The 27,536-nt window shown below is 42.8% G+C and overlaps 3 protein-coding genes across 7 annotated transcripts; all 3 read left to right on the forward strand.

Annotated features, from left to right (window-relative positions):
- Window positions 1-937: 937 nt before the first annotated feature.
- On the forward strand, window positions 938-3,238 carry LOC133511277 (uncharacterized). Its single transcript, XM_061840040.1, has 5 exons — window positions 938-1,250; window positions 1,458-1,601; window positions 1,991-2,109; window positions 2,252-3,109; window positions 3,192-3,238. The coding sequence occupies exons 1-4, from the start codon at window positions 1,019-1,021 to the stop codon at window positions 3,101-3,103; spliced, it is 1,347 nt and encodes a 448-aa protein (XP_061696024.1). The 5' UTR covers window positions 938-1,018; the 3' UTR covers window positions 3,104-3,109; window positions 3,192-3,238.
- Window positions 3,239-8,219: 4,981 nt separating this feature from the next.
- On the forward strand, window positions 8,220-16,337 carry zgc:153615 (uncharacterized protein LOC777747 homolog). Of its 2 annotated transcripts, none has more exons than XM_061840042.1 (7): window positions 8,220-8,290; window positions 11,312-11,421; window positions 11,917-12,034; window positions 12,586-12,792; window positions 13,784-13,907; window positions 14,047-14,140; window positions 15,535-16,337. In XM_061840042.1, exons 1-7 carry the CDS (start codon window positions 8,261-8,263, stop codon window positions 15,584-15,586), a joined length of 735 nt encoding a protein of 244 aa, XP_061696026.1. In that variant the 5' UTR covers window positions 8,220-8,260; the 3' UTR covers window positions 15,587-16,337. The 2 variants fall into 2 exon arrangements, with proteins under 2 accessions (XP_061696026.1, XP_061696025.1); XM_061840041.1 differs by lacking the exon at window positions 8,220-8,290 and adding an exon at window positions 10,057-10,420.
- Window positions 16,338-18,061: 1,724 nt separating this feature from the next.
- On the forward strand, window positions 18,062-26,844 carry LOC133510557 (zona pellucida sperm-binding protein 3-like). 4 transcript variants are annotated; one of them, XR_009797641.1, is made up of 11 exons: window positions 18,108-18,615; window positions 18,890-19,005; window positions 21,247-21,350; window positions 21,444-21,621; window positions 21,701-21,818; window positions 23,430-23,515; window positions 23,611-23,840; window positions 24,904-25,010; window positions 26,172-26,236; window positions 26,320-26,616; window positions 26,706-26,844. XR_009797641.1 is itself a non-coding variant. In XM_061838602.1 (9 exons), the coding sequence occupies exons 2-9, from the start codon at window positions 18,439-18,441 to the stop codon at window positions 24,939-24,941; spliced, it is 1,047 nt and encodes a 348-aa protein (XP_061694586.1). In that variant the 5' UTR covers window positions 18,062-18,182; window positions 18,273-18,438; the 3' UTR covers window positions 24,942-25,408. The 4 variants fall into 4 exon arrangements, 2 of the variants coding, with proteins under 2 accessions (XP_061694586.1, XP_061694585.1); XR_009797642.1 differs by lacking the exon at window positions 26,172-26,236; XM_061838602.1 differs by lacking the exons at window positions 26,172-26,236; window positions 26,320-26,616; window positions 26,706-26,844 and having other exon boundaries at window positions 18,062-18,182; window positions 18,273-18,615; window positions 24,904-25,408.
- The last annotated feature ends 692 nt before the right edge of the window (window positions 26,845-27,536 follow it).

Below are 27,536 nucleotides of genomic sequence, written 5' to 3' on the forward strand. Positions count from 1 at the left end.
ACGTTTTCTACTGTATTTAAGTTGACTTCAGCTATTTAGTAAATAAACCACCTTCTGGTGTTTCAAAAAGTTTGAAAAATAATTCACTTATCATTAGCTAATTTAGCATTTTTGGTTTGTTCACGATGTTAGCAATGCCACAGAAATGTTTTGATTAGCATCAAAACCTGCTAATTATAGGTAACTGGTTTAAAATGCAGTTTTTAATTTCTTCATTGATGCAATATATCAAAGTTGATAATGTACTAAGTTGTAATTTAGCCTTCTCATCGGTTACTTGCATGATTTGCTCGGCACAGTTTTTACAGTAAAGGTTTAGTTTTACTCTTGTATTTTTCCCAAATTTTAAATAACACAATTTTAGTCTATTTATTTTTGAATAGCTGAATGAGTACTTCTAGCAGACCTTGCAGTATTTTATTTGCACTTCTTAATGAGGCTAATTTGTATTGTGACTACTCTTGCCATCTACAGTATGTGTATACTGTTTGTGTATGCATTCCAGTACTGTATTATATATAATGGTGTGTAATCATGGATTTTATCTTTGTTTTTTTACCATGAGTTTTTACCTTTCACACTAAAATACATTTCACTCTGTATTAATAAAGAAAAACAGTTTACAGTACTGTCACCTTTTCTAAAAGTCTTTAGTAGCCCTTTAGACTTTAGAGAGTGTGAGTAGTTTTAGCAACTTTAAGTGTGCTGTATTGGTCATCTTGAGTACACCATACACGATAAGAGTGGTAAATACACATTTGGTGATTTTAGAAATAAATGTTAATGTATACGCATAGCAGGCCTAAGTCACTGTCAAGCCAACAGAGGAGCCTGCCAATAGGATCAGCACGCTTAACGAGCTCACCTTTTCAGTCCTTGATGAGCACAGGTGTGAACTGAAGCCAGGCCGACACCCCCCTGGCGAAGAACTTTTTTTTCCCCGCACCTTTAAAAGTTCCCCTTCAGTTGCAGTAGATCATTGTCAAGTGCGACCACCACTAGGTGAGCGTCCACAACAATGGCGGCGGACGCTCCAAGACGATGCACCTCGTGCACTCCTGTAGCGGTTGTCTTGCTCCTCTGCTCCCTCATCCCAAGTTTCAGCTGTTTTCCGCAGAAGGCTCTTGGTAAAAACCAGCCATGGAAACTAGCTAGCTTGGAGTTTGCGATGAGACCGGGTAAGATACTTTTCAACGGGAAGGTACTGGACCCAAGTCAAGGGTTGTCTTTGCCAGAATCTGATGTTTCAGGTGAGTTTGCTCCTTCTCTTCTGTTAGCATGCTAATTGCCTTAAACCACAGGGTCAGTTCTAACTGAAATTGTGGTACCTGGATGGTCAATATTTAAAAACATACTGACCAGTGATGTGAAGGTGTATTTTAGTTGTTACAGGTTTTGCTGAAAACAATAATTGGGAGTACTGGTACATTATGGACTCTCCTTCTTCTTTCATGAAGGAGTATCGGAGCAGGAATCCCAGTCTGACCTTCTAGAGGCTGAAGCAGCATGGCAGCGCACAGATCCCTCACTGCAGTGTGGCCCTCAAAAGATGATCTTGCGAGTCACTGGACTTGGGGCTGCAAACTTGGAACTTAACCTTGGTAGCACCACATCTTTGTGGAATGCTTCTTAGTTGAGGCATTTAGAAACTGAATGGGCCAACCCCATTTGTCATTTTGCAGAAGAGTGAAGTTTTATGGCTGCTCCCTTGTTGCAAGCAATTGTCCAAACAGCTGTCAAATTTATCAAGACTAAAATATAATGAAACACATTAGCATGCACTGATACCCAGTCTTAAAAGTGAGACCAATGATCTGCCTCCCATGTATCAAAGTCTGAAAACTTTCATTTTGGATGATTTCATCTGACATGCATGCCTTTTTCTCTAATTACACTTACACTTGATCTAAAATTGACAAAAGGAGTTGGCCCACTTGAATTTTTTTTTTTTTTTTTTTTTTTTTTTTTCCTTAAAGCTGTCTTGTTTCAGGCACTGGCCATACCGTAGCTTTAACCGAGCTGTCGGATTCTTGTGGCTACATCATCTACCAGAATGCGCTTGGCCTTGTCTTGGTTGTTCCCTACGATGGCTGTAATGTGTTAAAAGAGGTACCTTTGGAGATCCCATCGGTTACACTTTGACCTTGAAGAATTTTTCTAGAAACCTGACTGCAATGTTTAAAAATATTTGAGTCTTTCTCTGCTTTTCATCACTCTCAAATCCTGACGCATCTGTCCAATCTTGTTTCAGAATGGCGACTATGTGCTGCCGATGAGCTTCCTGGAGAATTCAGTGACACTCTCCTGCCCCGTGCCTCCCGCTTTGACCTCGCAGCACCCCTTCCTTCAAATTCCTCTAAACGTAGACCGGTCGAAACGTGGTGCGACTCAAGGCTCCTCTAAGAACGATCCTTACAGTCAATACCAGGACTATCAGAACTATCTGAACTACCTCTACTACTTGCATATCATAAACAACCCCCACATGTATCCTTTTGTACATCGCACTTACAATCCACTGCACCAAAGGTCGGAGCCTCTCTCTCACGGGTATGCGTACCTTCCAATGCATTATCCACTCTATGCCCAGTACCCGCAGAACCCCGCTGCTCCCTATTGCCACCCACCTGGAGCGCTTTGCCCTTTGCCGCATTTTCTGTCCTATCCGCATCATCAACCTCCCCCGAAGCAAGACCGAAGAGTGGAGGCTTCCCCAGAGCCGACTGAATTTACAACAAGGCCTACTCCTCTAGCCGCCACCCCGATCCCGACTAGAAAACCCTGTAGAAGGACTACTACTCCTCCTCCTCCTCCTCCTCCTGCTGCTGCTGCTGCTGCTCGTGCTACTCCTGCTCCTGCTACTACCAGTAAACGACGCTGTAGACCCAGAATTCCACCAGAGGATAACATGAAACCTCACTCCAGCAACCCCTTTGCAGAAGAGATCTTGTATGGTGAAGACAGGCAATTGCCGGCTGACCCTTATGGCGCAGGTTACAATTCTGGACCACTCATGAAGTACCAGTACTGGCAACACCAGCCTTGGTTTGCCGACGAGGACGATGAAGGCATTCCCTTCGACTGGGACGAGCTCGACTCATAATTCCTGGTAAGCGTCACTTGGAGAGATATATAGATAGATAGATTTCCCAAGGCTGTGTCCAGTATTGTAACATCTTTCTCTTTTTCAGGGGTCATCCTGACTTTGTTGGCATTCAATAAATGTTTTAAGTAAAAATTGGTCTGAAGTGTTTTCATGCCCAAAAAGTATTAAGTTGGGATTCAGGAAGTTACAGCTCATTCAATCTTTCCACTGGAGAAATGTACAGGGATTGGAAAAGGAACATTTTTGTAATCCACTTATTCTGTTACCTGGGCCTGCAGTGGGAATTACCAGACTTAATCCACCTCTTAATCTTACTATCATGTCGCAGTGATATATCCAGCGTGTGACTGAGTTGCAAAAATGGTTCAGACTCAATGGGTTTGTGTGAAAGAGACCAGGTTATTGAATGGACAGTATTGTGCAATATGCATTTTCTGCTCATTGATTTTGGGATGTAAAAACCTTTTGCTGGGATTTATTTGCAATCTGAAATTGTACACTGGGAATTAATGAGTATTTTTTTTTTCTTTATCTACACATGGCCTGTTTCTGATTATTCAAAAATTTAGTGAGACCATCTTTGCCAAAATCTCTATAGTGACCATACAAATGGAGCTGTTTGCTATGGGAGTTTAAAAAAAAAAAAAAAATTTACAGCTTCAAGCGATTTTGTCATCTCACCAAAGAGCAAAAACGTGGCTTGCACAAATGCTAATTTGGTTTGACTGTGTGAAAGAAGGGGACAAACGGTTAGTCTGACACGCTGAAGTGTTTGATCTTCCAAGTTTTATTTCTATTAAGAGTATAAAAGCATTTGACCCACCTGGTTGGGGGTGAGAATGGAAATCGAGTTGTCCACGAGACTCGAACTATTTGCAGTTTTTCAACTCCTGTTGTATATTAACACACCCTTTTTGTGACAATGAAACTAAAGAAAAAAAAATCAAACCATGGGTCATAAATATTACATTCTTACAATTTACATTTTGTTGCCCTTCCAGTTTATATCCAAGTAAATTTTACTTCCATCCATTTTTCTTTGCTTATCCTCACAAGGGTTGCAGAAAGTGCTGGAGCCTAACCCAGCTGTCAATCGGCAGGAGGCGGGGTACAACCTGAACTGGTTGCCAGCCAATCACAGGGCACTGAGACAAACAGCCACAGTCACAATCACTCCTTGGGGCAATTTAGTGTCCTATTAATATTGCATTTATTGGGATGTGGGAGGAAATCCACGCAGGCACAGGGAGAACATGCAAACTCCACACAAGCGGGGCTGAGATGAAACCTGGGTCCTCAGAACTGTGAGGCCAATTGATCTGCCATAAATTTTACTTATGCCTTAGTTGTCGGCACACTTTGAACATCAAATTCAATGTAATAATTCTTCAGAGATGCAGAATAGGTGCGGTTGAAAATGTCACTAAACTCCTTTTTGTTTGAAATTGGCCTTGGCTCCACAGTGCGCATGCACCTTCCACCCCATTCTGTCCACTCCTATATATTTCACAGATGGGGCCATCTCCTCTGGGCACCCCCCCGGCGCCGACGCGCATCTACACACATCAGTGGAGTCGGGCCGCACGTGACCGCCATGCAGCATCGCCGATGTGGAAATGTGCGCTCGCGTTGCTCCTCTTCGCCGGGCGCTGCCAGTGAGCCTCATGAACCCTCGTCTAATGCAACCTTTTATGATCCTATCATAAGTGCTATTAAGCATGGAAAAGGAAGCTCTTGTTTCGTTCACATTAGAAACCAGACAGTCTACAGTGAAGGTGAGTGCTTGTGAAATTGGAGGCCTTTATGCATTTTAACTTGTATTTTAAATTTTCTTCTATAATGCCAGGGAGCATGAAGATGGAGACTGCCATTGTTCAGGTGACGTGATCATCCGCACGCCTTAGAGCGTTCGTCTCCACCGAATCTTTCCATGGAGGAGGACTACGATGTGGACGAGGGGGAAGTGTTCGTGGGGAAGGTCGGAGAAGGCCAGTGGTGGATGGGCTTTAGGGAGGGAGTCGGCGCCGAGTCCAAAAGAGGCTTCGTGGTGAACAGTCGGAGCTGGGCTGAAGAGCTTCAGGAGTGTTTTAATGGAGGGCAAAGAAGACTGTCCTGTATCTTGGTAACATTTTTTTTCTTTAAATGTAATAATTCCACACCTAATCTTTGTATGTCTACGTGGATCTTTTCACACTATAAACGAAGTAAATGAGCATCAGAAATCATGAAAAACCTTGTAAATCATTCTGGAATAGAAAGATTGATAAAAACAGAGACCAGCAGTTATGAGGAATTAAATCATGTCAATGTAATACAAAGTTGCATCTTCATATATTGAAAAACAGTCTAATTACGCCAAACCATCCATTTTCTTCACTGCTTATCCTCACAAGGGTCACAGGGAATGCTGAAGCCTATCCCAGTCGTCACCGGGCAGGAGGCGGGGTACACCCTGAACTGGTTGCCAGCCAATCGCAGGGCACACCTACGGACAATTTAGAGCGTCCAATTAATGTTGCATGATTTTGGGATGTGGGAGGAAACCGACGCGCCTGGAGAAAACCCACACAGGCACGGGGAGAACATGCAAACTCAACACAGGCGGGACCGGAATTGAACCCAGGACCTCAGATCTGTGAGGCCAGCATTTAATAGTCTTTCAAAAAACATAGGGGATGATAATCTACATTTTCCATTTTTTTGTTTGCATATATTACTTATAGATGTAAAATAATACATTTGTAAATATTTAGCTTTCATAACAGCAAATTTTGACCTAGACACCTCATTACAACTAATAAAATTAACACTAGCAACACTACAAACTCAGTGGGGGCTGGGGGAGGGATTTACTGATAATTCTGCAGTTCTGTACAAAAACCTGTGAAAGCATTCACAGTGAAGAGAAAAGGGATGAACTAAAAAAAAAAGTATAAATTACATAAGCAAAAGTATAAAAGCATTAGTGTTAAGTGAATTAGGTGATGTGCCTTTGTGCTAATATATTAAAAAAAAAAAAAAAAAAAACAGCATTAGCACAATGTTGTAGTGTGAACAAGGTACATATTGATTCTAAAGAGGCTCTATTGTTTCTGATGATTACTGTAAGTACCATAAAGTGACTGGAGCTCTTTTATTATTATTATTATGATGATGATCTGAGTAGCGTTCCACGCTGATTGTTTTCCGTGTATACGCAAAAACATCCTCCTCACAGTTCAGCCTCTGCTTCGTCGAGAAACGCCCGGTGTATTTATAGTCCATGACGCGGGATGGATGACTCAAATTGTAACGGTGTGTACCCAGCATGCCTTGCTATGACACAGCACTCTGAGGCGTAGCTGTGGGCGTTGGTTAGCGACTGTTTTTGGTTTTGTGTGTAACGTGGGAGCAAAATGCAATTGTCATATGCCGCATTCCCCTGAACCAGGAGGAACTACCCCTCACCCCCCCAGACTGAAACTAAATCACGCTTAAGATCGGATTGAATAAACTCACATTTTAAAGTGTTATGAAATGGATGATTTTTAGTATGTTATTAATGAAAAAATGGCAGCCAGTGTGGAGCCATCTGTTTTTTTTTTCACCACAAAACATGATTTTGACATACATGGCTTTTTGTAACTCCCACCATGAGAATCCACTCGAGGGATTTGTTTTCAAGAAGAAGCAGGAAGTGACGTACAGGGCAGTACCGCACTCAAGCGGACTCGTTTCTTTCTAATATTTTTACCTGCTGGGAAAATAGCTCGTTGGTCCTTCGTGTTAGCCAAAATGCCGGCTCGTTGTATTGCTGGATGTTACTCGAACACTCGGGAGGATGGATTTACTCTTCATACTTTTCCAAACGACCCGGTTCGTCCTGAAAAATGGGTTGCACAGGTGCAAAGGACAAGAGCTTCGTGGGTCCCAAAGTACCCACCCAGGTAGGTGTGTATACAGCTACTAAAGACAATAATAGTTGGGGGGGGGGGGGGCGTAATCCATAAATCAGGTGTGCTAAATGTGTTGATGTGCCACCCAGGCCGGAGCCGTGATTGGCGGACGCGGCGCCGCTGGGGTGGCTCATCTTTGCCCTGTAGGTGGATCAGAGGGGGAGGTGGTTTCGCCGCGGCGTCGCTCGCAGGCGGTGTTGTTTTTATCACCGCCGTGGAGGTGGATCAGACGGGGAGGCGCTTTGGCCGCATGCAGTTTGGCCATGATCCGCTTATCATTTAAATATGGTTTGAAACAAGAGGGTAATATTTCCCCGGTTGTGAGATGTTCTCTTCTTCGAAAAGAGCTTCTGTGTCAGAAGGGGCGTGTTCGTCTCCCACAGTAGGGGTCACAGCGTCTTTTCAGTGGTGAATGTCCCAGTGTGATGTCATGGACAGAAGATGCAGCCAATATGGCTACCAGTTGAATGTCGAATGAGACTTCCGCAACTTTGCACTTGGATGTCGCACTCTCCGCTCATATTTATTTTTTAGTATAGTCATTGAAGTGACCACTGTACAGTTCTTATGTCGCCCCTGCATTTATTTATCATTTTTCTGGCTAGTCTTGGAAATTTGTAGCCGAAAGTTTGACTTTGAAAGGCTGGATCTGGCCTGTGGGCCTCGAGTTTGAGACCTGTGATTTAGAGTTTTCATTTAAGATTTTTTTTTGTTGTTGTCTCGTTTTCCAAATGTGGGAGGAAGCCGGAGCTGGTGTTTGGATCCCAGAGTTCGGAACTGAACTGCAAGGTGGACGTGTTGAGCAAATCTCAAATTCTTGACCCAGTGTAGGGAAACGTGCCGGTATTTAATCAAAGTCATTATCAGAGCGATGTATTGATTAGTCATCGACCCGGGTTGCTGCCTCGCTTATCGCCCTGTTGGCACATTACCTGCGGTTGCTTTTGTGGTCGCATTATCAGGACTTGAACAAACAGCAGAGATGGAGCGAATGAGGAAGATGGAGGAATAGATAGGGCGTCGGGCGAGCTCCTCCCTCCGTCCCTCCTTGCTTACGTCTGTCTTCCCACGCTCCCCCACTCTCACATCCACCCCCCCCCCGCCCCTCTCCCTCCCTCCTGCAGTATATGAGGAGGGGGGTCTCCTGGGTCCGGCTCCACTGCAGTGTACAAGGAGAAGGGCAGGGCGTGCTTGCGTGTTGAGTACCATGCGCTGAAGGATGGTTCACCAGGAGAAACGCGTTTACCAGGTGTGTGTCCCCGTTTTATTTTGCGTGCGCGATGTCGCGTCGAAGCTGCGGGCCGGGTCGGCAGGTTCTGCGTGTTTGGCACCCGGCGCCGGTGTGATGCTGGGGATGATTCAGCTGTACAGAAGCGGGTGTGTTCCTTTCCTCATCACAGGACATCTGCTGTGCAAAAGCGACAGATATGCCATTTGTCTTATGTATAGTATCATGTACATATGTCAGGTTGATTGAAATAAATGTGTTTTAGTTTTACGGTCTCATGTCACAAATTGTGCCATGAAAATAACATCCGTCACATACATTCGGAGATAGCCTTGGGACATGAATCTCATTATGAGGGGAAAGAAAAGGTTCCAGAGGGGGGAAAAAAAAAACGTTTTTCCGTCCCGCTGAAATGTTGTGTTGATGTTCGGATAAATTATGATTCTAAAAAGAAGTAACAATGAAAATGTGGATTATAGGTGAGGAAAGATGAAAGAGATGTGGCTGGGAAATGGGAAAATGCTGTAAAGTTCTATATGATACAGCACAGCTTGTCGTAAATGTGGTTACTTCGAGAAATGTTTCGATCAGGGCGATGTGCCTCATCATTCCGTTTTCTATAGCATCCGGGGAGCTGTACTGTCAATCCCATGATGCACCGGGGTGGACGGACCTGCCACCGGTCCATTCATCAACGACATTTTGAAACCCATGAAGATGACAGTTTAATTTGCGTTTGGCTGTTGTTTGTCATGGCAGCACGGTGGAGCAGCTGGTAAAGCGTTGGCCTCACAGTTCTGAGGTCCCAGGTTCAATCCCGGCCCCGCCTGTGTGGAGTTTGCATGTTCTCCCCGTGCCTGCGTGGGTTTCCTCCAGGCACTCCGGTGATTGTGAGTGCGGTTGTCTGTGTCTATGTGCCCTGCGATTGGCTGGCAACCTGTTTAGGGTGTATCCTGCCTCCTGCCCGTTGACTGCCGGGATAGGCTATGGCACTCTCTGCGAGCCTCGTGAGGATAAGTGGCAAAGGAATTGGAGGGTTGGATTTTGTTTGTCATACTTAATCACTGAACAAGCACTCCGGGGGCCAAAGTATTTTTATACAGGACATCAAAAAGTATATATTTCTAAAATCGACAATGTTGTACGTTTCCTTTAATGCACTCTAACCCGGTGTCAGGCATTGTAGGTTCGCCATCACTAAAGAATTTGAGTTGTGACGTTTTTATCTGATGTCTGTAACGACTACCCATATCGGACAGAAGTCCAAACCTCCTTTCAAAGGATAGAAAACTATCTATATACTATAGTAAAACTGTCTGTCACGCCTCATCCTTCCTTCTCGACAGAAGAGAAGCAACTCAACAATCCAGACCCCCCGACTGGGTCCAAAAACCAAAAGACAGAAGGTCTGGACTCACCTAATTAACAGAAGCTTGATATATCAGATCTGCAAAGCCACAAACTGGTGGATCAAAGAGAATTCGGGCCCTATGATGAATCTGTTATCGACTACAGTACAAGAAGACAGCCCAAGACCAACAACGTCTCGGAATTACTGAACAGTGAAGCTACAGCACCATCAAGAGGGAAATCTCGGGACTGACAAACAGCATTTTGTCAAAAGAACTTTTTCTAGTAGTGTATCTGGGACGTAATAGTGTCGTGAAATATGAATTAAAATTGGCCATGCATTGCTGAGTTCAAAATGTTTTCAGATGCATTACGGAGCACAATTTATTACATCTCCCCTCCGCCAACGATCTTTGGACAAATTTAGGGTTTACACGCAAAACAAGTCATAGAACAGTTAGTGATTAAGATGCGCTAAGCTAGTTTTCATTTTTGGTAGCACGGTGACCCATTGCTCGCAGATCCGCCTCACAGTTCTGAGGACCCCGGGTTCAAATCTGGCCTCACCTGTGTGACGTTTGCCGGTTCTCCCCGTGTCTTCGTGGTTTTTCTCCGGTTTCCTCCGACATCCCAAAAACATGCAGTGAAGGTTAATTGCAGACTGTAAATTGGCCATGGGTGTCGATGTAAGTGCGAATGGTTGTTTGTTTATGTACGCCTTGCATCTGGCGACCAGTTCAGTGTGTACCCCACTCTCGCCCTGACACATCTGGGATAGGCCCCGGCATCCCCGCGATACTCGTGAGTATTGGCAATATGGAAAATGGATTGTCACTTTTTATTTATTTTTTTTAGGGGGGGGGGGGGGATTTGTGGTGTTAATAATCAGTTCATGTAATGACAGCACAGTGGTGCCTTTAGATGCGAGTTTGTGTTCCGTGACCACACTTGTAAGTCAAACTCGGATCAACTTTTCCCCATTGAAATGAGTCAAAATGCTATCAATCCATTCCATCTGCCCCCCCAAAAAGAATTTTTAAAAATAATTTTAGTAATAAAAATACCACCCTTTAATATTACACTGCATAAAAACATGCACTAATATAATTCAATGAAATGTATAAAAAAAAAAAACTTTTTGCTTCATTTCAGTGGACAAGGTGCTGCTCCCTCTAGTGCACAGGTGCTAAACTCTGGCCCGCGGGCCAAATTTGGCCCATTGTGTAATTATATTTGGCACGCGAGGCAATTTCAAATTAATATTAGAGCTGGCCTGCCGGTATTACAAGTATTATACGCTTATTTGGTTTCATATTAAAAGGTTCATTTCTTCAACCTTGACCTGCAGCTTTGCTCAACTTAAAATTTTGGCCCACTGTGAATTTGAGTTTGACACCCCTGCTCTAGAGTGTGCACCCTGGCCACCTAGTGCCAGTATAATTAAGACATACAGAGACACACAAGGAACTGTTTCCCAAAAGACTCATTAAGGTGCAGTAGTTTTACTCATTTTCAGCAAAGGATAAAGAATATATTCCTGCGAGTATCGTTAAATTATCTGGCTACGTGTTTTGCACCACCTTTTTTTTTTTTTTTTTTCTTCAAATAGCAATTGCTAACACTGATGCTAAACGATCCTACTAAGGCAAGGTTGGCTGTTTCAAATGCATTTCTCCTTTCTATTTCCGACAGGCCCAGCGAAATGAGAGGGAGTCTATCAGGCAGAAACTCGCCTTGGGTAGTTTCTATGACGACGAGCCAGTCATCTTCACCAGCTGCAGCAAGAACGACGCTTCCTCTCGGTGGGTTCTTCAATGGAGCTTGTGATGTATCGAGGGGTTTGATTAGTGGCCTCGCTTTCCTGCCGAAGCATTTTCGGTCTTTTATATTCCGACTGACGACCGACGCGTTTGATGTCGGCATCTATTTTCGACGCTGCCCCCCCACCCCCCCACTGTAACATCATGGATATTTCATTGTTTGCCACACAATTTTACAAAGGCAGCTCTTCCTACTTTGTATCGCAGAACCGCTGATGAATGTTGTATGAATGCATGCGTGGGCGATCAAATATTCAATTTACTTTGACCCATTTATCTCCTGATTACTTATCTGTAAGTAAATGCTGCTTTTTGTGTTTAAATCCTTTTGACATCTCCTTGGTGGACTTTGGTGAAAATGATCAATTAGTCATTGCAAATTAAAAAAATTCCCATCGGGTATGGATGGAGTTGTTTACTATATTCGGCATTTCAAATTTGTTTTATTTTTTGTTTTGTTTTTGGTACTCCGGTCAGGTTCCACGGAGGAGTCAACCTGCAGGTGTGTTTTGTCAACGACAGCAGCAGCGACAAAGACAGCGATGCCGAGGACAGCAGGACGGAAACCAGTCTGGATACACCCTTGTCACCTGTGGTACGCACGGCTGGAGAGACCGTAGACCCGATGAGATCCAATCCCACAGCTGTATTCAAAATAATAATAATTACAAAATAATACTCCTCCCTACTTTGAATTTAAACCAGTTAAAAGTTAATATGGTACTAGCATATTAAATAAACGTTTATTTAATAAAATAAAAATAGATAACAGAACATCAGTGGTCTGACATCCCTGCATGAAAGTGTTTTTTTTTTGTAGTGTATGACTGACAGGAGCAAAATGTGTATTTTTTTTCTATAATTGAGTCCTATTTTTTCAAGAATAATGGTGCTTTTTTTTTTCAGAAAAAAGGTGTAACATTGCATAAATGAAGTTCTAATTTTTGTTTGTTAAAATATAATTTTCATCCAAAACTTTGACCGTGGTATAATATAATAACTTCATTTTGGGTACTTGAACAAATATCTCCCCTCTAAGGGGTCCGTGGACCCAAAACGTTTTGAGGACCTACACAATGCGCGACCATCAACATCTGGTACAGTATGTGGTACATCTCGGTACTAACCCAAATTCTCCTGCTCCAGAGCAAGCAGAGCTCATCGTTGTCAGATCGCGACACAGCGGAGGAGGACTCGGACCCGCTGGACGACTGCGGCGGCTTCTGGCGGGTGCAGCGGAGGCTCCAGGAGGAGGCTCGGGTGGCCCTGGCTCTGGCCAGGCCCATGGCCCGTATGCAGGTGGAGGTGGAGAGGCAGATCCAGCAGCACAGACGCTCGCCGGTGGCGGATCTGGTCAGTCGTCAGTCACAACTGACTCTGCAGTATGGAGCAGTGCTTTTTGATATTTTTACATCACCTAAAAAAAAAAAAAAAATCTCTCCAAATACAACCATAAAGAACACCATTAAAATAGCATAGTAGGCCCAAGTGTTCATCAAAAATGACATAGAGCTTTTGTTTATCAAATGTATCGAATATTGTAAGCTATTGTAACATTATCCACAGTTTGAACATTAACACTTTGCTTAAATACAGGAAAATAAAAATGTAGTCAAAAAAGATCACTTACTGTAATTCCCGGCCGACAGAGCGCAACTGGTTATAAGCCTCACCCAGTACATTTGTAAAGGAAATACCATTTGGTACATACATGGGCCGCAGCCGTGTGAGAGCCGCAAGTGCCCACATTGAAACCGACATTGAAACACAAGATATTTACCAAGAAAGACGGAACACAGAGAGTTTAACGCTAGCGCCGCCGTGCTAACGCTAACACCGCCATGCTAACGCTAACGTCGCCACGCTAACGCTAGCACCGTGCTAATATGGCCTGTTAAAAAAACATACTAGTAAAAATCACTGAGACACGGCAGTAACACGCTAGCGCAGCGCTAACAGGACCGGATCGGTAAAAGTCACTTCCTCAGCACATATATTCCACCGGTGTCACTCTTACCTTTTCCGCTCGAGTGCCCCCTTGCGGCTGTTATAAAAATGCACAAATTAACTGCATCGCCGTATAAACCGCAGGGTTGAAAGCGTGTGAAAAAAGTCGCGGCTTATAGGCCGGAAATTACAGTAAACTTATTATACACGTAAGTTACATAAAACTGTACCAAAATAAATATTCTTTCACATACTACTAGATAGAAACTCAGTACCGTTTTCCCCAACACTTACACTAGTGCAATTAAGAATATAGTACTGTCCGGGTTTTGTGGCCTTTTCAGGATAATTTAGTCGTACTTTGAGGAAGTAATGCTGCTTTTGCGTGCTCGTGCAGCTTCCCCATCTGCCTCACATCAGCGAGGGCTTGATGAAGAGGAATCTGAGGCGAGGCGACATGAGGGAGATGAGTCTTGGCCAGCTCCAAGTCATCACCAACGACTTGCACTCGCAAATCCAGAGTAAGTAGATTACATATAATGCAACGGGTATTTCAGTTATGCTTCATTTACTTTTTGCTACAATGAACAAGGGTAAATGATCTTGAGTACGTTAGCGCTGATGGTGTGCGTGCTTCACAGTTCTGAGTGTGCATTACAGGTCTGAATGAGGAGCTGGTGCAGCTGCTGCTGCTGAGGGACGAGCAGCACGTGGAGCAGGACGCCATGCTGGTGGACATCGAGGACCTCACCAGGTAAATCCAGTCCGTCCGCTCATGTGTCCCGCTTGAAAATCAAAACGTTTGTATCTGAACTCATTTTTCCCCATTGAAATGAATAGAAATACTATTAATCCATTCCATCTTCCTAGAAGAACCCACCATAAAAAACAAATAAGATAATAAGAAAAATAGATCTCCAATATTTTCCTTTGTAAAATATCCATCCATCCATTTTCTTTTGACGCTTATCTTCACGAGGGTCACGGGGAGTGCTGGTGCCTATCTCAGGTGTCAACGGGCAGGAGGCAGGTTCCACCCTGAACTGGTTGCCAGCCAATCGCAGGGCACATACAGACGAACAACCATTTTCACTCACAATCACACCTAGGGGCAATTCGAGTGTCCAATTAATGTTGCATGTTTTTGGGATGTGGGAGGAAACCGTAGTGCCCGGAGAAAACCCACGCAGGCACGGGGAGAACATGCAAACTCCACACAGGTTGGGCCGGGATTGAACCCAGGTCCTCAGAACTGTGAGGCCAATGCTTTACTTGCTGATCCACCGTGCCACCTTTGTAAAATATATATTAATTAAATAATACATTTCCAGACATGATGGTGGTTGCCCAAAAAGGGGGCCACATTATCCAGACATTTCTCACGAAGAGTTTCACATCTGACTTTTTGCAAAGTATGTAAAATACCTTTAAGTATTTAGATTTTTTTTTGTCTTTCAACATGTGTTGCTCCACCATTTTTGTTTAAATATCCATTGCTTGGTCATTTAACTGCCACACAGATGATATTAGTTAGCCCATTTACGGTGTTTTGCATTATTATATAGCCTTAAGTTAAACAGTTTGTAAAGCATAACTATGTGATTGGTTTAAATAGACGCAATTTTCTTTGTTCTATGTTTAGTTTGACAGTAAATGTCAACTGAGAGTGGTAGTAAACGGCTCGAAGCCTCTTTTTGGACAAACTGTTCACTCTTCGCCAAACTGCTGGTTTTTGTGAAGAGTGTTGAGTTAAATTTTTGCCCACAAGTCAAAGCAAAAAAAAAAAAACAACACACACGAACGGCAGCTCATATCTCAAAAAGTCATCAATCGACTCACTCATATTTTAAGGTTTCGCTGTACGTGACACTTGTCAATCTGAGGATGATCAAATACGTTCATATGCTCAGGTTGCTACGAACAAGTTTTACTAGTCAAATTCTGGAACAAGTTTTACTCTAAGCAACCAGAGGAAGGAAAAATACTGACGTCATCAGGCGGTGGTACTCTGGCCATATGAGGACAAATCTGATCAATACTCATTCAATGTCATCAGACAGCACTACTAAGTCTTCAGGCAGATTAAATTGGAACTACTGATACTCTTTTACTTGTACTGAAATACTCTTTGTCTCTGCCTTGATACAGGCACGCTCACAGCCATCAGCGACACCAGGCTGACAAAGCCAACGCTAAATAAATTCCCGTGTGTCCATCTGCACGCCACCCGACCCAGTACCCGCTCCATGGACCGTCACTTGTCTCGCCACCGAAGCGCCATCTGTGCTGGGAAATGAAGACGCCGCGTTGTGTTTATACATGTACATAAAGTATCGCACCACTGGGCCCAGTTGACGGGCGTTTCGCTTTCCACTCCGCTGGATGAAATATGGCGTAGTCCGTAGAATAAAGGGGAATGTTCTTGATGTCGTTCCATCACCAAATGAACTTTGTCACCTAATAGGGTTTTGCAAGGTACATTTTTAGAGGGATAGAGGGAGCACTTGCACACTTTGTCGTTTACTTTCATTCACCATTCAAAACTGGAGTTCAGTGTTGTAATAGAAATTTAGTCACGAGTGCTGATTTTCAAGCATCGCTTCGATCCCGCACCGCCACACTAAGAATCCCGAAGACACGCAACTGGATGTAAATCAACTGCTGCTATAGTGCACACTTTCATTGTACTTTTTGAGTGTTGTCTTTGCACATTTACTTTGCATACATCCGTACAACACAGAGAATATGAAAGGTATTGTGGAGGAGTATAAAAAGCATTATGGACTGCCTCAAAAAAAAAAAAAAAGCTTCTCTGTGAAGTTCAATTAACTCAGAAGGGAAAACTGACCAATGAAGTCCAAGACTAAACATATATATTTTATGTGATAATGGTTTGTGACAGAAAGGATGTCGATTAAAAAAAAAAAAATCAACTTTGTTTTTCTCTTGTATGCTACGTGGATAAATGTTATGTTATGAAATGTAAAGATATTGAAAATATTAAACATTTTAAATGTGTGTGATGGCTGCTTCTCGTCACTCGACTGGATTTAGTAGTGCTACCTGCTGAGGTTTTTTGGTTAATTGACCCCTCCGTACAGGGCACTTGACCACGCCTCCTGAAGTGACGTCACGCCACGTGCGCTGACGTAAGACAAACAGTAAAAATGGCAAATACAATACAATACATTCTGAACTGAGACAGACTCCATGCTTCTGATTTCATTCAAAGCAACGATATATTATAGATTCTAAATACAATACATTCTTAACTGAGAGAGACGCCATGCTTCTGATTTCATTCAATCATTCACACGTAGCAATGATATGCTAGCGGAGAACGTCTCGTTCATTTATACGAGACGTGTATTAAAAATCAAATTTAGGGCATATCTTCGTGCAAACACAGTCTGGTTAACTTTCGGCCACGAGCCAGCAAGAAATCAATATGTTTGTGCAGTCCGATCATCGCTAAATATCGCTCAACAAAGAATAAGTGTGTCAATCGTTCACGCGTAGCGGTATTATGCTAGCGGAGAACGTCTCATTCATTTATACGAGACGTGTATTAAAAATCAAATTTAGGGCATATCTTCGTGCAAACACAGTCTGGTTAACTTTCGGCCGCGAGCCAGCAAGAAATCAATATGTTTGTGCAGTCCGATCATCGCTAAATATCGCTCAACAAAGAATAAGTGTGTCAATCGTTCACACGTAGCGGTATTATGCTAGCGGAGAACGTCTCATTCATTTATACGAGACGTGTATTAAAAATCAAATTTAGGGCATATCTTCGTGCAAACACAGTCTGGTTAAGCTTCGGCCGCGAGCCAGCAAGAAATCAATACGTTTGTGCAGTCCGATCATCGCTAAATATCGCTCGACAAAGAATAAGTGTGTCAATCGTTCACACGCAGCAGTGTTATGCTAGCGAAGAACTTCGAAATCATTTATACGAGACATGTATTGAAAATCAAATATAGGGCATACCTTCGTGCAAACATATGTGTTCCGGTTGATATTAGATGGATTTAGTTGATGATGCGGTCTTCCACAAAGTTTGATCCATCGAAGGCATTTTTCGTACTGGGTTTTCGGTTTTGGAAAGGGTACGAATCGAACTCCACCAACTAGCCTTTCAGGATACCTGTCGTCACTATTACAAAGTCCGTGACTACACCTCTTTACCATATTTTTTTGTTAAATAACCCAAATATGCACTAAAACGCTAACAAGTAGACGCCACAGTAAGTGAAAGAAAATGAAAACCAAAGAAAAAGGAAAAGCTGCTAAGTTTTAAAGGAGTGATTTCAAAACAACTGTGTTGTAGAATACTTGCACATTTCACTTCATTGGTCAGAATATTATTTTCTTAAAAGAAATGATGTATCTCTGTGCATCCATCTATGTCACCAAAGCACAGTGACACACGGAACAAACAATATGAATGGAAAGCAAAGGCTTTGATTCTTATAAAATTGCTGGTGGAGTGCCGGAACCGGAAATGAGGTCACACGGCTGGCGCGAAACACATGAGTGGGGAAAGTCTGCGTTAATGAGAAAATAACTATTTTGTATTTCATTTATCAATTTATACAAAATAATAAAGTGTCGCAGTCTGTATGAATATACATTTATCAAAACGCGTTTTCATTTCTGTACCTTCACAGCCACACACCTGGTGGCAGTTGTGTCTAATTAAGGGGCGGAGCTCTCGGTGTTCAACTTTAATTAAACGCCAAACAAAAAGAAAGAAAACTCATCACGGCGGCATCGTTACACGTTGGTGGTGTTTGGTGAGGTTAAGTGAAACTTTCTCTAACTTGACACCTCAAAATGAATCTCTCCCCTTGTTGGACCGTCTTCGTCCTCTTCGCCATTTTTAGCCTCACTGAGAGCCTGCGCTACCCCTTGCTATCTTATGACCGCGGTGCACCTCGGAGGCCGAGCGCAGCTTCGAGTTCCGTCCAGTCTCATTTCCCTTCGCCGCAGCAGCAGGAGCAGCAGGAGGCTCGCTCTGCACGGGTGCTGGTAAGATGTCACCCGGACTCTATGGAGATCGTGGTTCAGGCTGACTTGTTCGACACCGGCTTTCTGGTGGACCCGGAACATCTACGCCTCGGTTCCGAGCCGGCGAGTGGAAGTGGGTCGTGCCGTGCTGGCCAGTATGGAGATGACTGGACGGTAACCATATGGGCCAACCTCCAGGACTGTGGAACTCGGCTCTCGGTAAATACGAGTTCAGAATTGTGACATTTTTTTTTCTTTAAAAAAGCAATGTTTTTCTGATAATCTCCCAAGCAATAACCGAGTAACTCTATTTAATAGTTATGTTGCTTCTCAGGGACAACCAAAATCGTGCAATGTTTCAATTCATTCACTTATGAGGCACCATTTGTCCAATATGATGTAATTTTGTCACAACTTTTAGTTCAAAATGTTTGAACTCTGGCTTTGAGACAGTCCCACCTTTTTTTTCTTCTTTTTTTTTCTATTCCTCTAGTCAACACACGACAAGATAATCTATTCAAATGTGCTGGTCTACTCACCTGAGCCATCATCTGAAGGCTTGTTTCGACTGGATGGGGCGACCATTCCGGTCGAGTGCCATTTTGACAAGTATTTTTATTTTTATTTTATTTTTTCTTAAACCTTATCAGAATAACACATTTGGATACCATAACTCTGTCAAACCTCTTTTCTTTGTTGGCCACATGGTAGTAAGAGAACAGCTTGTATGTTACAAAAATTTCAAACTCATGGAATTGGAAAGAGCTTTGAAAACCCTTTTTAAAATATTACTTAACTGATCTTCAATAGCTCAAATAAAAGTTATGGTATTGGTAAAACAATAAGTGCAAAGAGTTGTGACCCTCCCCGTTAATGTATAGGTTTCCAATGACGTCACCATCACCTTTAGACCAATCGGATAAATTAACGATAGAAAAAAAAACTTCGTTTCACCTATCACCTGTGTTCTCTGACCTCTATGACACACAAGATGGTGTAATTGGAAATTTATCCATTAGGATCTTCAAAATGTCATAACTTTTTTTTTTTTGTTTCTGAATGGATTTTCATGAAATTTCAGTGACTAAAGCATTACCATTTGCACTTATTTTGATTTATAATTGCATACAGAACAACAAATCTGGCAATTTTACAATGTGACCAACATTTTTTGAGGAGGCATATCACCTTCATATTTCATGTGTGCGTTAAGTACATATATGTCATAAATGAAGTACTTTAGGAAAAAAATTATATAGGTACTGACTTTTTTTTTTTTTTTTTAAAAGGTTTTAAATGGGGAAACATTTTGAAAAACTTACTTCTCTAGTGGTTTTAAAAAAATTGTTGATGGAAACATGGACTACATCATCAGCTTCTGTGTGTTTTGGTGCAATAATAAACAAGCCTTATACACGCAAAATAGTGACTCACATTGTGCTCCAGGGTTTCTTATATAAGCACGGACAAATCCATCGTGCAGTACAATGAACGGCCGGGTTGTCTCGTACCTACCATTTTTGTCATTTTACATATCTCTAATTTTATGCGATTCGTGACACCAAATTGAGTCTCAATCGGTAAGGTTTTTTTTTTTTTTTAAAAAAAAAAAAATCTTTTCCTTTCGGCTTGTCCCGTTAGGGGTCGCCACAGCGTGTCATCTTTTGCCATCTTAGCCTATCTCCTGCATCTTCCTCTCTAACCCCAACTGCCCTCATGTCTTCCCTCACCACATCCATAAACCTTCTCTTTGGTCTTCCTCTCGCTCTTTTGCCTGGGAGCTCCATCCTCAGCATCCTTCTACCAATATACTCACTCTCTCGCCTCTGAACATGTGCAAACCATCGAAGTCTGCTCTCTCGAATCTTGTCTCCAAAACATCCAGCTTTGGCTGTCCCTCTAATGAGCTCATTTCTAATCCTATCCAACCTGGTCACTCCGAGCGAGAACCTCAACATCTTCATTTCTGCCACCTCCAGTTCAGCTTCCTGTTGTTTCTTCAGTGCCACTGTCTCTAATCCGTACATCATGGCCGGCCTCACCACTGTTTTGTAAACTTTGCCCTTCATCCTAGCAGACACTCTTCTGTCACATAACACACCAGACACCTTTCGCCAGCTGTTCCAACCTGCTTGGACCCGTTTCTTCACTTCCTGACCACACTCTCCATTGCTCTGTATTGTTGACCCCAAGTATTTGAAGTCATCCACCCTCGCTATCTCTTCTCCCTGTAGCATCACTCTTCCCCCTCTACTTTTCTCATTCACGCACATATATTCTGTTTTACTTCGGCTAATCTTCATTCCTCTCCTTTCCAGTGCATGTCTCCATCTTTCCAATTGTTCCTCTGCATGCTCCCTGCTTTCACTGCATATGACAATATCATCTGCGAACATCATGGTCCAAGGGGATTCCAGTCTAACCTCATCTGTCAGCCTATCCATTACCACTGCAAACAGGAAGGGGCTCAGAGCTGATCCCTGATGCAGTCCCACCTCCACCTTAAATTCCTCTGTCACACCTAAGGCACACCTCACCATTGTTCTGCTGCCATCATACATGTCCTGTACTATTTTAACATACTTCTCTGCCACACCAGACTTACGCATGCAGTAAAAAAAAAAATGACATCTATAAATTCAAGAGCCAGGGGTGGTTTCTGATATGGGCACCTGTGCAATCTCAAGCCTCTCATTTCCAGCCTTTGTTGGAAACGTGTGGCTGGCTGGGGGTTTGACAAGTGCCTCAAGAGCAGGTTCTGTAGTCCCAAAATGAGAGAATTAGGAGTGCAAGCACAGAACAAATTTTAAACTTGTATCTCAAGGCATTTTTTTCCCTTTCTTTCCTCAGGAGGTATTCTGTGGCAAGCATGTCATTGGGCCCTGCCTGGGTACCTTCAGTCCTGGTGGCCTCAGCAGAGAATCGCATAGACTTCAAACTGCGCCTCATGACTGGTGTCTGGACAGATTCAAATTTCATAATTTATTCAAATTTAATCTCAATTTGAAGTGATTCATGTTTTGTTTTCCTCCACATGAATGTTTCAGACGACTGGCTGTTTGAGAGGGGCTCGCATGCGTATTTTGTGGGCGACCCGATGCATTTCGAGGTGTCCGCTGTGATCCGCAAACACAAGCCCTTGCGCGTCTTTGTGGACCGTTGCGTCGCTACGGCCGGCCCGGACCCGGATGCTGCCTTAAGATACGACTTTATTGAGCGTAACGGGTAAGTTCTTAATTGTAGGAAAGATGGATCTGAGCGTGTTATGTCATTGCTCTAAAGAATGTATTGCTTACCTCAACAGATGTCTCTATGATGCCTTCCTGACAAACTCCAGCTCTCACTTCCTGTCCAGGGTTGAAGGGCACAAGCTTCAATTTCTGCTTGAAGCGTTCCGGTTCTACCAGCAGCACAACACTCAGGTTAACTCCCCCACTCTCAAAATGCTTCCTTGGACTTCAAGCAGGGTACACACAAACCAATGTTAACCCTCTTCTCCCTCCAAATGACAATAGACTGGGGATTGTGCCTTTTCATATTTATAAAGGTTAATTTAAGGCCATTTATTGTGGCTGAATTTCATTTGGGGTTTTGATTCTTAAAGCCCCACTGTCATGAAATGCAAGATTCTTAGTATGTTAATGGGTGAGGGGGAAGGCAGCTGGAATGGACCCATCTGTTTTTCCACCACATGATTTTGACTCATGTGGCTTTTTGTAACTCTTGCCATGAAAATCCTCTTGTTTTGGAGAAGAACCAGCAAGTGACATTAACAGCAGCAGCGCACTCAGGTGGTCTCGTGCGCGTTTACCTGCTGGAAGGTAGCTCTTCGTTCCATCGTGTTAGCCAAAATGCCGGCTTGATATTGCTCAAACACTCGGGAGGATTGATTCACTCGTCATACTTTTCCAAAAACTCAGTTCACCGTGAAAAATGGATTGCACAGCGGCCACGGACGAGAGCTTTGTGGGTTCCAAATGATGGGTAGGTGTGTACACAGCTACTAAAAAAATAGTTGGGGTGGGGGGCATAATCCTGTCATAACATCAGATCTGTGTGCTAAATGTGTTGAGGTATCTGCCGGTGGACTGCTAATACATACTGTCTGGGAGTCTGTTAGTTAGAAGTGATCCGCATATCATCTAAATATGGCCCCGGTCACTTCACTCGATTATTAGATGTTCTCTTTGAAAAGAGCTTCCCTGTCAGAAGGGGCGTCGGGGAAATTCTGTTGTTCCTCTCCCATAGCAAGTGGCGCTACGTGTTTTCAATAGCGAATGTCCCGGTGTAACATCTTCTGATAACGTTGCAGGCAATATGGCTACCACTTGAATGTCGAATGACACTTCTGCAACTTTGCGCATGGATGACACGCTCTTGGCTCATATATTTTTCGTATAGTGATGTGAATAATGTTATGTAGTTTTCATTACAATATCTATTTTAGGATGTTTATAGGCATGACAGACAGCGGGGCTTTAAGCTGTCTGAATTTGAAGGTCTCCCACCCCCGTCCTTGTGCTAATTTGAGTAAATTAGTCAGTACTTGTGTTTGACCTGAATTGGAGTACTATACCTTTATCGTATTCTAAAATTAAGCTGCTCGAGTACAATTTTTGGCTACTCTAACTACTCCTGATTATATCCGTGGGAGTTCTCGAGTCTCCTACACAAACCAGATGTAGTGTCAAGATTGACCTGAAAGAGGCAGTGCCACATGGACTACCCTGTAACTGTTCTTGCCTGATAACGTTATTTGGCAAAGCTTTGCCTTAGAAGTATGCTGCAACCACTTGCTCTCATTTGCTTGGCAGCAGTCAAAACATCAAATTGTCACGAATTATTTTCTGTTCAGATGTGAGGAAAAGTCTTAACACACATTCCTGCATGATATTGATCAGCGAGACCAGGCTTTAATCACTAAAAGAGTTTAAATAAAATGCTCCTTTTGCCTGGTTTGTGTACCTTGCTTTAGCTGGCTGCAGTATTATTTATGAGTGACTTTAACACGTTGAGAGTTATGTGCTCCAAAGGTTTACATCACTTGCTGGTTGAGGGCAGTTCCAGACTCATTAGGGGTGACCTCTCAAAGCAGGGCCTGCTCTTTTATCAACAACAGGTAATCTCACTATGCAAAATTTACTCTCGTCGTAAATTACACTTAAATTTTATTTATTTTTAATTTTTTTTAAATTTCCCTCCCTCCATATACAGATGGTGGTCAGCAGATGGGGAGCATGAAACGTGTAGGACCTGTGATCCATTGGTCCCCGCGAAGGAAAAAACTGCTACTACCAAGAAGCTGACCACAAATTTGGAACCAAGTTTTGCACAGAACAAACCCAAGCAACCAGTTTCCTTTTTGTGGGTACGCCCAGGACAAGTCGAAATGCACAAATCTCAGTGGCCCTCGTCTGGTCTAAAGAAAACTCACTACACAACAGGTAACCACTATAGGAGAGAGGAAAAAAAACCTGAACAAATACTATATTGGTTTACTGGTGACATGGCTAGTTATGTCTGAAGTTTGTCACTTAAAATAGCAACTTTTCAAGGTTGCACTATAGTGCGTGCACCTAAGTCATGTGACTGGCCATATTGCCAGTCAAAAAGCATTTTTCAATGCTAAGTCGGTTGGAGACGACACGGAAATATGTCTTGTACCACGACGCCCGGAGTCTTGTTCGATTGTCGGACATTTATAAGGGGGAAAACAAAGGTACGTGGAAAAATTGGATAAACTCTGCATAAAGGAACTGTATTTAATGCCGAAGTCTATGTATTTGCCGATTTAAATTGGACTGTGCTTTTGCTAGTCTTGGACCACTGGATATACACATGTATCTGAGTAAGTTGTCAATTTACAGCAAAAAGTTAAAAAGTGTAAAAAAAAAAAAAAAAAAAGTCTGGACGCATACGAGTACTTCGTTGCTGGATCGGTTCTCAATCCGGAATAAATCCCACATAGTGACGGGTTTTTGGCTCGTGAACACAGAAGCGTGTTCGGTCACACGTTAACGTTTGCTGGAATCCATTGATCTTTTCAGCTAGTATTCAATACAAATGCCAATATTTAAATAAATGACCCCCTGGTGTAAAACAAACTCATTAACTCTGATTGTTCTCAAAGGAACCAATTTGACATTATAAATCCTCCTTGATAATTTGAGATTAAGAATAGTTCCTACCTGGAAATGAAGCGATTGCTACACAGTCGTGTGTATGTGGTTGGGCACCATTCATCATGTTTAATAGCTGAAATCCATTTATATTTTCTGGTCTTTTCAGATGGTATTCCATAGAATGATCTATTTGAATATCTGTCTCGTCTGTTGTGACGACCAACAGCTCTCGGGTATTGTAAATATTCTCCGGTTCAATGTCGAGCAGCTCTGTTTGACTGGCAATATGGTGACGTCACGTGCATGAGCTCCTATACAGTATTGGTCATGTGATTTTTCTTCATTTTAGTGTCACTGACACCCCGTCTTCAATTATCTTTTACAGAGGGACTTGTCCAGTTTGGACCGCTAACTGTTGAATAAACAGTCTTTAATATTCGCCAGGACTTCCTCTCTGGTAGCGCATGGAGAAGCTAAGATGAACTACACTGAGTAACTTCACTCTTTATTTTTGTGAAACTCTCCAATATACGTTTTACACCACTCAGGATTTTCCTCATCAGTCTGTTTTGCAAACTTTCCAGTCCGGGGACTCCAACTGGAAAATTTTAATTTGCAACGGGTTACAAGGCAGCCAATCGGCCCTGAGAAAGCAAATGGACATGTAAACCAATGTAGTGTGAGGTCTTGGTGTCTGCTTTTTGTAACAAAGGAGGGGATGCTTTTATGGAGCACTTCCTTCCATTACCACCCACAACCTGCCCATGTATTCACATGTATTGATTTTGTTGAGAGTTGCCTTGGAGATGGATCTCTGTACTATATTATTCTCTATGTAGCCCTTATAACTGTCCTCTGTGCGCTTGTAAAAAAAAAAAAAATTTCTCAAACTGTGTCTCCTCTGAGATGGCTGAATTGACGCACGGTTTCCAACAACTCCAATCCAGAAAAAATTTCTGTGCTGCCACATTCAATACAATTATTTCACTAATAATTACCTCCATGTCACGAAGCTGGAGTCAGCAAAACTGTTGCTGCCACAGATAAAAGTTCAACTCCGTCTGAAAGTCTAGAGAACATAGCTAATAAGACACAAACTGGGTGATTGAACGCAGTTTGCTCATGAAGTCGGCAAAATGGCAGCAAACACTGGAATTAAAGAAGTGAATGTCCTTGGTAACTTTAAAAACTGCAGTTAAACGGCCATTTGCAAAATTGACAGACTGAGCAGTTAATTTGCATTCAGAGGTTTAGGTCAAATTAACACCTGCTCTAAAGCTTACATGTTCACCAGAGCCCTATTTTTTTTTAAAAATATTCCTACTCTTATCTTAATAGTACATCAAAACCCTATTGAAATTGACAACCTCAAAGCAGCCCACCTGGACTGTAAATCTCCCACCTAAAATGCCACTGTAACAAATCACCAGGGACCATTTTGCTGCAGAAGACTGCTTTTGTAGATGAGCTTTTAATCCATTAAAAGTTTTATCCATGGGGGCTTTTGAGTGTGTGCCACAAATTTGAGCTGCTCACTGACATCTGGTCAGCATCTCTTCCGTACATTAAAAGTTCCTGGGGATTGTTTGGAGGGCTGACCATGCCGGTGAGGCTTGTTTTGTCCTTCGCCGTGATAAATCGTTATCTTTTCAGTGCTTGGAACATGACCGGTCGATTTCCTGGGCGCCTGTTTACTTTCATAGCAAATGAATACGAATGTAAGGCTTTTGGTTGCAATTCACTCAACGCTAAAATGAGCTCACTAAGTGCATAATAAATCTGTTGGGCTTTTGTGTTGCAGAGCACATGCGAGTGGGACATGCTGAGAGCGAGATGCTTCGCTCTGTACTCACGATGATGATGATTCAGTGACTCGTCTTCAATACATCCTGCATCTTCTGCCCGCTTTTCACTGGCAATGTTTTTCCAGCGATACAATATGTTGTCTCTCCTCACAGTGTGCACTTTTCTTGGCACGCACTCCATCCACCGATGCAGACCTGCCCTTTGTCCGAACGACCAGGACTGCTGTCCCCGCGGAAACACTACCGCTTGTTGTGACCCCCTGGAGGAAACATCCTACTACCACATCACCATGGTGACTCGAAAACTTTCCGGCGTTCTCATCATGCTCCTCCTCTTTGCTTTGGGGTACCTGGTCCAGCGTGTGTTGTGTTCCCGGTCTAGACCTCTGAACCCGGACCACGGCGGACACCCGGCCGTCACGACTTCCCAGGAGCTGCTGGTCGAGAGCTCCACGCCGGACAGCCTCCTGGAAGGCAGAACCACGGCTCATCTGCCCACGTATGAGCAGTGCAAGCATCTACCCACTTATGAGGAGACTGTGCGGTATGGACAACCCCAGTCCTCTGTAGGACAAACTACATGACCGGGACCAGTTCTTGACCAAAAACTGACATTGTCAGAAGTGCTTCTGAGGCTTACAATCAAGGAAAACTCTCTGAGGTACCATTGATGTTGAATAAATAGCTGACCTTAGTGGCTTTTGCGAATGTTGATTAATAATTCACCCATACCTGATAGAGCTGGAAAACTAAATGTTGCATCATCTGTTCTAGTGCGCTAAAATCACAGGTGAAACACTTCATGAAAGTCTCAAGTTGCGTGATTGGTACACTTGCACTTTTTTTTTTTTTTTAAATATTAATGTCGGAAGTCGCTATGCACTTTGTAGCAAGCCAGGGTGGAGAATTGCGCTGCATCAGTCATTCTCTCCTGTAGCTAAGGCATAGTCATTTCTACACATAGTACAACACCAATTTATTCCAATTTTTTTTTGTGTATTTACAGACACTCAACCCAATCTGTCACGGTCCAATGACATGAATTTTAACATTTTGTAGGACAAATAATTTGAACTCTAATTGAAACGTTTACTTCAAAGTGAGAATGGGTAAATGTACACAAATGTTTATTGAACGAAACGAGCATTTCATAGATTGTGCAGTATGCCCATTTATTACTGTAATTTTAGGAATGACAAGTGCTGAACTGTAT

This window comes from Syngnathoides biaculeatus, chromosome 13, assembly GCF_019802595.1.
Source record: "Syngnathoides biaculeatus isolate LvHL_M chromosome 13, ASM1980259v1, whole genome shotgun sequence".
In the NCBI taxonomy this organism is placed as follows: domain Eukaryota; kingdom Metazoa; phylum Chordata; class Actinopteri; order Syngnathiformes; family Syngnathidae; genus Syngnathoides; species Syngnathoides biaculeatus.